At 34.9% G+C, this 11376-nt stretch overlaps 1 protein-coding gene across 5 annotated transcripts in view; it reads right to left on the bottom strand.

Annotated features, from left to right (window-relative positions):
* Positions 1-23: 23 nt before the first annotated feature.
* Positions 24-11376, bottom strand: part of ITCH (itchy E3 ubiquitin protein ligase) — a 118864-nt gene continuing 107511 nt past the window's right edge. For all 5 annotated transcript variants that reach the window (XM_028498441.2, XM_028498438.2, XM_055089715.1 and 2 more), the window contains 5 exons: positions 8119-8239; positions 7580-7684; positions 5511-5607; positions 1211-1283; positions 24-273 (listed from right to left, as the gene is read on the bottom strand). In XM_028498441.2, coding sequence (XP_028354242.1) covers position 273; positions 1211-1283; positions 5511-5607; positions 7580-7684; positions 8119-8239 — 397 coding nt within the window. In that variant the 3' untranslated portion in view covers positions 24-272. The remainder of the gene's footprint in view (positions 274-1210; positions 1284-5510; positions 5608-7579; positions 7685-8118; positions 8240-11376) is intronic.

The raw sequence follows: 11376 nt of genomic DNA, 5'->3' as shown, positions 1-11376 counted from the left end.
AAAGAATAAAATACTTAGGAATAAATTTATCAGAAGAAATGCAGTGCTTGTGTAATGAAAACCACAAAACACTGTTGAAATAAACACCTAAACAAATGGAAAGACACCTGATATTCATGGATCAGAAGACTTAATACTGTTAAGATGACCTTACTCCCCCAAACTGATCAAAGCAATTCACATCAAAATCCCAGCTGACCTCTTTGCAGAAATGGACAAGCTGATCTTATAATTCATATGGAAATCCAAAGAACCCAGAAGAGCAGAAACAATCTTGAAAAAGTTGGAAAATGCATACTTAATTTCAAAACTCACTGAAAAGCTACAGTAATCAAGACAATGTTAATTATTGCCATTAAGGACAGACATATAGATCAATGGAATAGAACTGAGAATCCAGAAATAAGCCCATGTATTTAGTCAATTGATTTTCAACCAACATGCCAAGCTGTTATTTTTAAAAAGCCACATGTATGAAAATACAAAGGAGCAAAAACAATAAAACAAATAAAAAGGGTAGATATGGAAAATAAACAAATATCCAGCAAGGTATATATATGACCACTGAAATGTCCCACAAAATAAAGTTCAACTATTATTGACATTAGATTGAATTCCAATATATTGTATTTGAGTTAAGATTAGGGCTTGTTTTTAGTTTTGTACATTTTTGGAAATGTGGTTAAACTACATTTATAATGAGAAAATAGTATTTCTGTCACCATGTTAGATAGCTCTCCCTACAGCTACCTAGACTTGATTTCTTCCTCTGCCTAGAGAGAAAAGTTAAGTTTTCTAAATATCACATTTCAAAAAAACAAAATTCGGGGTGGGATTGACTGTTAATGGCAACAGGGATTGTTTTGGGGTGAAGGAAATACTCTAAAACTAGATTATAGTGATGGTTACTTTTCTGAAAATCTACTAAATATCACTGAATTAAAATGGCTAAGTATTTTGTTACATAAATTATGTCTCACTAAAGCTATTAAAAATAATTCAATACCATGGGGAAAGTATTTCATTTCTAACACGTTTTAGTATATACAGGATAAATGGGAAAAAGCTATTTTCTACACTCTTTCTTTTTTTTCTTTTTAATTTTTCTTTTATTTTGAAGTATAGTTGATTAACAATGTTGTGTTAGTTTGAGGTGTACAGCAAAGTGATTCAGTTATACATATAACTGAATCTTTCTGATTTTACTTACCAGGTATGACTTCTAGGCAACCAATTTTCTTTCCCAACTTTTTCAATGCAGAATTTCTGTGGCCCATTGCTCCCTAAAAGTGAAATCATCAACAGTTTGATAGTGCAATGGTTCTCAAATTGTTATCCCCAATCCAGCTGCATCAGCACCACCAGGGAACTTGTTAAGAATCACAAATCCACAGGCCCTAACCCAAGCCTACTGAATTGAATCAAAAACTCTGGGGGTGAGGCTCAGCAATAGTGTTTTAGCAAGCTTCCAGGCGATTCTGATTGAGAGCTAGAGTTTGAGAACCACATTGTTAATTTATGCCCAAAAGGAGAAAATGCACTTTTATCTAGTATTCCTTAGCCAGAATAACAGAATGCTATAACTAATAATACCTCACATAAGAACAGAACACATAAAAAGCTTAATTTTAGTTTTAAACACAACAGGGAAACTACAGCTCACTGTCTTACAAAACTTGATTTAAATAGAAAATTGTTAAAACTTTAGAAAATGTAAACAACCTAGTGAGTTCAATATTAACAATGCTTGTGCTTATAGGTCCTATAGGGCAGACCCTTACACACCTAACACCCCATTCTTGCCTCTCATTTACCTTGTGTTGGAGTCAGCTGTTAATGGTTATCTTTAAGCACTGGTTTTCTAAAAAGGTCACTACTGCTCCCTAAGAAGCATTTACTGGTGGTCATAAGGACTGGTAGTACTACTGGACTTTTAAATAAGAAGGGGCCAGGCACACTTATTGTTCTGCCATATGTAAGATAGTCATACCCAAAGAACTTTCTCATGTTCCATCTGACTAAACACAGTACAAATATAAAGTAGTAGTACTTTTTTATCTAATCACATTGAAGTGTTTTCACAAGTAGTTATGCGAAAAGCCCAGTAACATAGAATATGGTCATTATGAAAAAGGATAGTTAGAATTATTAAATAATTAAGCTTGAAATTATTAAGTGGTTTATGTACTGGCACATTCTCTCAATATATTACAGCATTTCTAACCACACAGATGGAAAGTTTCATTTAATAGTGCTAATTAGTATGTAATAGTAGAGTCTGGATTGCTTTTAATAGACTTAGAATCAAATACTAACATAGCAGAGAGGGACTTCCCTGGTGGCGCAGTGGTTAAGAATCCGCCTGCCAATGCAGGGGAGATGGATTCCAGCCCTGGTCCGGGAAGATACCACATGCCGTGGAGCAACTAAGCCCTGCACCACAACTTCTGAGCCTGGGCTCTAGAGCCCGCAAAGCACAACTACTTAGCCCACGTGCCACAACAACTGAAGCCCATGTGCTCTAGGGCCCGTGCTCCACAAGAGAAGCCACTGCAATGAGAAGCCCACGCACCTCAACGAAGAGTAGCCCCGGCTCACCACAACTACAGAAAGCCCGCACACAGCAAAGAAGACCCAACGCAGACAAAAATAAAAATTTTTTAAATAAAACAAAATAGCAGAGAAATATGAAATGAAGGATTTTAGTGAATTTCATTGATAAAGGCTATTTTACAAATATGTCATATTATCAATACTATTACCCTGGATGCTTTCTAAAATTTTATGGAATTGTAAGACATCATGTTGTAAACATTATATACTGAAGTTAATTTCAGGTTGCCTGTTGTTTTCAATCTTACTCTGACACTGTCCCTAAACGAAACAACTTTCAGATAGACTCTTGCACCTCTTCTCCTATTTTTCAGCCTATTTCAACTTTAAAAAGGTCTCTGAGGCCTTTGTGCTTATCAGAGCCTTGGCCTATACTGGAATTTCGTGATTAGACACTACACTTTAAAATAAGATCTACCTCATTTTTCTCTACTTTGATCAGCTATAATTTATTCTGGCAGGTAAATTATCCTTAATTCACTTAGGTTATTTCCCTCTTTTTCTTTAAGTCTATTTATTATTTCTTACCTTTTCTATCTGTTCTTTCATATTCCAGTGATTCTTATACAGAAGGGCTTCTGACATTCTCTTAAGCCCAAATCTTTTCTTCTAAATAGGAAAAACATTTTGTGTCTTCTAATAGTTTTTCCCAAATGTACATGTATTGAAATAAATATTATTTCTTTATAAATCATTTTTTAAATTTTTCTTCTTTATATTACAGTAAGTGTTATGTATCTGTATTTTTTGGAGATTGTAGATACATTATTTCCCATCTACCAACTTCATTCCGTGAGGATATTATAAATATGCTTAAAAAAATGGGATATCAGATCTGATAAGGTCAAGAACCACCAGATTAAATTGTTATATACATCACTCTTACAACTTTCTTTTCCTACACTGGGTGGAAGGAAGGATAAACCAATGTCCTCTAAAATTCGATGAACCACAGTCTCACTGTCTGTCTTCCACAGGTATCCTTTTGTGTTGCTTTAGACTGCTCTATCCAACCCCAAATATTATTCCCAAGAGAAGACCTAGTTCTTGTTTTTTTAATAATCAGATTTCCAGTTTATACTGAGAAGCTTGTACCAACCACAGTCTCACTGTCTGTCTTCCACAGGTATCCTTTTGTGTTGCTTTAGACTGCTCAATCCAACCCCAAATATTATTCCCAAGAGAAGACCTAGTTCTTGTTTCTTTAATAATCAGATTTCCAGTTTATACTGAGAAGCTTGTACCAGTTTTTTCTTCATTTTGGTCACTATTCCTTACCTCTCCAACTGCCAACATGGTTTCTCTTTTTCAAACTACAGAGCATTCTCAAAGGACTTACAAATTATCCTTTTTGAGACTTCTTTCTCTGTAGCACTAGATAAAAACTTCCCTTCTATACTGCTTCGGAGAGACTAAAATATTTATTCTCTGGCCTCTCCTTTAAGTCTGTCTCTAGGCTAGTCATGTCTCACCCCTAAATGTTTCTAAGCATCAACTCTCTACTCTCCTCTGTATACTATTTCTGCATAAGCCCATCCATTCTCACAGCTTCAAATGTCACTGCTTCACTGCTCTTATGAGTCTACTTTCTCTCTCTACTCTTACCTCTAAACTCGTGCTTTAACAACACCTGTAAAACTGTCCCCTCACTGAGATTTTCTACTTGGTTGCCAGACAGTCACCTTAAACTCAGCAGATTCTTTACACTTCAAAACTTCTCCATGTTTCATAACACAGTAAACATTCTTCCTTTATATTTCATTTTCTAATCAAGTCCTATTTCTACCTTTGGAACTTCTCTAGCATTTCTCTCTTCTTTTCCATCCCTATTTTATCTCCTAAGATCAGGTTCTTATCATTGCTCTAATCATTCTTCCTATTTCCAGGCTCTTCCATCTGCATGCTATACCTTACTATCAAATCTTCCTAAAAGGCAGCTTCAGCAAGTTCACCTGTCTTCAAAAGGTTCCCATAGGTAGGGCTTCCCTGGTGGCGCAGTGGTTGAGAGTCCACCTGCTGATGCAGGGGACACGGGTTCGTGCCCCGGTCCGGGAAGATCCCATATGCCGCGGAGCGGCTAGGCCCGTGAGCCATGGCCACTGAGCCTGCACGTCCGGAGCCTGTGCTCCGCAACGGGAGAGGCCACAACAGTGAGAGGCCCGCGTACCGCAAAAAAAAAAAAAAAAAAAAAAAAAGTTCCCATAGCTTCCAAAACCCTAAGTAATGTCCAAATTCTATTGGTCTGGCTTTTAAAGTCTTGAACTGGTTCCACACACTGTATCAAGAACTGCCTATTTAATTCTTTAATTCTGACTCTCTCTTCTCCAGCTGAAACAGACTTAAGGATCACAACTTCTATCCTCTTATGGTACTTGCATAGTGTTGGTGTTAAAGAAAGACTTGAATTTACTTATTTAGTCACAAAATAAATATTCTTAAGGTCATTCATTTCAAAATAACATACAATTTAATCAGTGACTATTATGTGACAGGCACTGTACTAGGCTCTAGAAATAAAAAGATGAAGATATGGATCTATATTCAAGGAGCTCCAGGTATAACAGGGAAGAGTGGTAAACAAGTCATTAAAATATAATACAAACAACAGTAGTGTCTCTCATAAGAGACACTGAAATGTTTGCCATATGACTGAAGAAACAGATCTACATATATAGAAGACCATTATCCTACTGAGTTAAAACGTGGGGTCTAGCCTAAGAGTTAAAAACTTCTAGAGATAAGGATTACAAAGTGATTTAAAAGTTGACACAAATCCAGGTTAACTGTGTCTAAGAAAATATACTTGTCTTTGTTATTTGATACACTGTATACACATTAATATAACAGCAGTGTGATAAACAATTTTCTGTATAGGAAAAGTGATCCTGTAGACATACCCATGAGGTCAGCAAATCCTCCAACAGGCAATCGGCAGGTTCCAGTAACAAACTGCAAAAGTCTCATTCTCTTCTCATTATCGATTTCTTTAACAAACTGTTAAAAGCACATTTAAAGAGATATATAGGTCATATGTGACGTTCAGAATACTAAACAAGAAAGAAAAAAATCATTTCAAATCTTAACCAAACTCCCAGTGTCAGATGCACTGGAAAATGACTGAACCCACCACTGTGGATGGTAGAGCCCCTCCATGTTTGTCAAAAGCCCTACCAACCTTCCCCTATACCAATCCTAGTACCACATCCTTATAGGGAAACAGAAAAAGAAGAGTGCCCTGGGCCCAAGAGCTCCTTACTCATGCAGTCTCAAAATCAGCTCTTCTAGGGCACCCCTCCTTTTCCCTCTAGATCTGCCTGTCCTATAGAAATTAATGTGGTTACAAAGGACACAGAGGTTGAGTCAGAACAGACTTTTTGGTTTTATGAACAAATGAAATCAAGCTCACAAATTCTGACCAAGATATATCCCAGTAATGTTCTTCTCTCAACGTTCTTTATGTTTTGGTGTAGCTATGTGTTGCCAGAATTATGTGGCTTTTAACGCCTACAATTCTGACTCAAAACATTAAGTGTCTAGAGAATGCTTTCTAGCCTGTAGCACAAGAATTTTGTCTCAGCCAAATTTTTTTTGTGAATAATTTTTATTTTACTGTACTAATTGTATTTGTTACAGAAGCCCAGTCACCTCAGCTTCTTATGAATTTCTTTACATAAATTTCTTTACATAATTAGAAGACATTAAAAAAATTTTTTACTGTAGTTAAATATACATTAACATAAAAATTTACCATTTTAAGTGTACAATTCAATGGCATTAAGTACATTCACACTGTTGTGTAACCATCACCACTATTTACAGAACTTTTTTATTATATCAAACAAAAACTCATTTCATTAAACTTATCTCCTTGCTTTTGCCTCCCTTCTCCCCAGTCCCTGGTAATCTTTATTCTACTTTCTGTCTCTATAAATTTGCTTATTCTAGATACCTCATATAAGTGGAATCATACAATATTTGTCCTTCTGTGCCTGGCTGACATCACTTAGCATAATATCCTTAAGGTTCATCCATGTTGTAGCCTATGTCAGAATTCCCTTTCTTCTTAAGGTTGGACAATATTCCACTGTGTGTGTGTGTGTGTGTGTGTGTGTGTGTATATGTATATATATATATATATATATATATATATATATATATATACACACCACATTTGGTTTATCCAATCATCTCTTGATAGACATTTTAGGTTGCTTCCACCTTTTGGCTAATGTGAATAATGCTGATATGAACATAGTTATACAAGTATCTGTTTGAGTCTCTGCTTTCAATTCTTTTGGGTATACCTAGGAGTATAATTGCTAGACCATATTAATTCTATGTTTAACGTTTTGAGGAACCACCAAACTGTTTTCCACAGTGGTGTACCATTTTATATTGCCAGCAGCAACGCAGGAGAGTTCCAATTTCTCCACATCTGTACCAAGGATGATTATTTCTTTTTTTTTTTTTAATAATAGCCACCTTTTAATGGGTATATGTCTCACTGTGGTTTTGATTTGCACTTCTCTAATGATTACTGATGCTGAGCAACTTTTCATGTGCTTATAGCAGAAATTTTGTGAAGAGACACCATTATGATTCCAAACCAAGGCTCTCGCTTAAGTTACACATTCTAAACATTAAATAATTCTTAATGAGATATGAATGATGAAAACCATACTTCAGACAGTTCTACAAAATTCCAAAAGCATTCAGATCAAATGCAGGGGAATATTATTATCTGGGGTTGTCTTATACTCTGGGCAAAGGTGCAAGGTGTGTGTTGCTTACTTGGCAATAGTCAAAAAATGCTGTTATAATCGGTATACATTTATTGTAATGCATAGAATGGAATGAGGAGCCTTAACATACTGGTACACTTTTTCTGTGACTCATTTCCATATGTGGTAAGCAATTTCTACAAAAATTACAGTATGTCTTCCAAAAGAAAGAAACTGAGACAAACCTGCCAAAACCACATGATTTGTTTGCTTGTCCTAGTGTAATGACGGTAGATGGCATGTCTTTGCCAGTCATTCAAATCAATCTCTTGCATTCCACATAAAAGAACCTTTAGGAATGAAAAAGACAAATGGTTTCTTTAGGTAACTGTACAACCTATATAAAAATGCTAGACATAGTTAAGACTAGTATTAAACAACTTGCAAAAATTTAATCAGGAGGCTTTTGCTTGTAAACTGTGTATCAAGAATTTTATCTATATTATTTGTAAAAGCTGAGTTTCCATGATTGGTGTCATAATATACACATATTCAGGTATATAAGTCACTCACTGGACAGAGGTTCTAATACTTTTCTTTTTTTGGTAACACTTTATATTTTTGGATAAATTATGGACTTCTTTTAACCACTGGGGATGCTTCAGAAACATATTGCCAGAATAAAAAATACTATTGCCATTGGAAAGATGGTAAAGTGAGTTGAAAACAGACACCTGAAGGCATTATTTACCAGCATGCTGCAGAGGGAAGAACAACTCATTACCTCTAATTCCTTTGCATCAAAGTACTGCAAATACTGCTGGGGAAGAATTTCATTAAAGCCCTCAAAGAAAGCTTGTGTCTGTTCTTCAACACCGCGAGACAACCTCCATTCAGCTACCATTCTGGTAAATAAATATAAAAAACACTATGAGGAAGTTTAGATTTTACCTTTAAATTCTGAGTATAAACATAATTTTTTAAAACTTTATTATTATGAAAAGTGTCAAATATATATAAGTAAAATAAATGAACCCTATGTACAGATCTCTCAGCTTCAATACCAATCTTATTTCATTATGTACCTAATCCATACCCTAGATAGCATATAATTTCATTTTAAACAAACATTTCAGTATATATTTCTATAAGATGAGGTCTCTTTTAATTTTATTTTAATTTGCATAATTTATTATGCAAAATCTCTGTAACTCAAGGTTAGTTCATCATTAACTAAGGTCTTAACCTAAAATATGCGCAATGCTATGCTCAATGCTGGGGGAGATTCAGGAGTATAAGCTATTCCTTTCTTGAAGCAGCTTACTTAAAGTTTTTCTTTTCTTTCCTTTTTTTTTTACATCGTTATTGGAGTATAATTGCTTTACAATGTTGTTAGTTTCTGCTGTACAACTAAGTGAATCAGCTATATGTATGCATATATCCCCTACCTTTTAAGCCTCCCTCCCACCCTCCCTATCCCACCCCTCTAGGTCTTCACAAAGCACCTAGCTAATCTCCCTGTGCTATACAGCAGCTTCCCACTAGCCATCCGTTTTAAGTTTGGTAGCATATATATGTCACTGCTACTCTCTCACTTCGTCCCAGCTTCCCCTTCCCCCACTGTGTCCTCAAGTCCATTCTCTATGTCTGCGTCTTTATTTTTTAATGTTTTTTAAAAACATAACTACAATTCTATCATCACACCAAAAAAGTGAACAATAATTCCTTTATATCAAATATTCAGTGCTCAACTTCTACTGACTGACTCAAATTTTTGGACATATTGATTGAATCAGATTAGATTTTCTTCTAATCTTCATCTACACAGATACATATTAACAGAATTAAAATCACATCAAATACAAACTTTCTGTTTTATTACAGAATATTTATTTTAACAAGCAAACAAACATGTTATTTTAGGCATTTGATTACTTCATGACAAATTCAGACAACCAAAGTCCTAAAGTTTATTAAAACTCTGAAATTTTGGAAAATGGCAGTGTAGGTTGTATTGGACTAATCTTCCAGGTGATTATAATTATAAACACTGGGCAAATTACAGAAAACAAATGTCTGAAGGCGTCAGAGAGAAACCAAAGGCAGGCAGAAACTGGTGGGGACAAGATTCTTGAAGGAAGCTGGCACACTGGAGCAGAGCCGCATTTACTAGGCTTTTCCTTTGAGGGCACTTCCCAGTTTACAAAGAGCACAGGGAAATGAAACTCAAACTAAAAGCAACAGTATTACTGGGCTGAGGAGACATGAGGTTGGGAGCTTAAAGCTGCCAAAGCAGCTACAGAAAAATCCCTGGAAGAAAGAAGACAAACAAAAGGAGCTCCCAAATCTGCACAGAAACACACTTCAACTCCTTAGCTCACTCCTAAATACACATGTCTAGGACGATGAAACTCCAAGGGACCCTGTGCAATGAACAACCAGAAAGCCAAAGACCCAACCGGAAATTTCAGCAGCCACCTAGGGCTGTAGAGACAGAATTTAAGCTTAATTCTCACAAGGTAATGGTAAAACACCTTGGGCTTTCCATTGTAAGGACTATGAACCATGTTCTAGGAATAAACATTATGTTTTAGGATTAAAAGCAAAATGGAAGTAGACTAGCTCTAGCAAACTTCCGCACAATCAATGTGATCTGTCCTTAATTTAACTGCCTGTCAAAACAAAACTCAATATTTTTCAAAGGGGGGAAAAAAGAACTCAGAGTCTCTACCATGTATCATCCACAATAAAAAATGACTACATAGGCAAAGAAGCAGGAAAATGTGACCCATAAGAGAAAATGTCCATAGAATAAGGCCAACTGATAGCCCAATGCTGAAGTTAGTAAATACTTTCTACAAGCTATTAAAAACGTCTTAAATAATTTATAGGACAAGATGGACAAAATATATGAAGATGAAGATTCTCAACACAGAAACTCTTGAAAGAAGCACATGGAAATTAAAGAATATCTGAATATCTGAAATGAAAATTTGATTGGATGAACTTAAAAGCAGTGAATTCAAACGCAGATCAATAAAAATGGCCCAAACTGAAGCACAAAGAAAATGAAAAAAATATAAACAGCATCTGGGATGATATCAAAGGTTAAATATACATGTATCTGAAGTCTCTGAAGTATGAAAGAGGGAACGAAGCAAAAGGAACATCTACAGAGAAAAAGCACAAAAATTTTCCATAACTGCTGAAATGGCATCAATCAGGAGAACATAAAAGCGCATATATACAAGGCAAAATGCTAAAAAACCTTTAGAAAATCTTTTAAAAGCCACAGAAAAAAACATACATTTCATCCAGAAAACAACAGAAACAGTGGCTCACATCATCAAAAATAGAAGACAATAACAGAATGACATTACTGAAAGAAAGTGTTAAAAAAAAAGAGAAAAAAAAAACTATAAACCTAGAATTCTAAATCTAGTGAACATATCCTTCAAAACTGAAGATGACATACCGATGTTTTTGGATAAAAGCTGAGAGAATTTATTGCCAGCAGGCACACACTAACAGAAATGGTGAAGGAAGTTTTTAAGGCTGAGAAATGATCCTAGATGGAAAAAATGGATCTGAAGAAATGAAGAGAACCAGAAATAGTAATGTGAGTAAATATAAAAGACTATTATTCCCTAATTTCTTTTAAAATCTATTGATTGCTTAAAGCAAGAATATAGTATTATGGGTTATAAACATAAGAAATAAAATGATAACAATAGCACAAATGGCTGAAATGAGATAAACAGAATTATACTATTATGAGCCTCTTATAATGTACAAGTAGTATATTAATTATAAATTATGTTACATGTAATATTAATGTATTAGTATAATATTAATTAAAGGTGATAAGTTAAGGATGCATATATATTAGAGCAGTCACTAAAAATTAAAGAGGTATATAGCTAAGAAAAAAACAAAGATATATAAAAAGAAAACTAGAAATTATTAATACAAAAGAGGGCAGGAAAGGAGGAACTAAAGAAATTGGGAAATAGAAGAAACAAATAGCAAGGTGGCAGGCTTA

The sequence above is a fragment of the Physeter macrocephalus genome, chromosome 14 (genome assembly GCF_002837175.3).
Source record: "Physeter macrocephalus isolate SW-GA chromosome 14, ASM283717v5, whole genome shotgun sequence".
NCBI lineage: Eukaryota > Metazoa > Chordata > Mammalia > Artiodactyla > Physeteridae > Physeter > Physeter macrocephalus.
The sequence above is the reverse complement of the archived record's forward strand: the minus strand, read 5'-3'. Positions and strand labels throughout refer to the sequence as shown.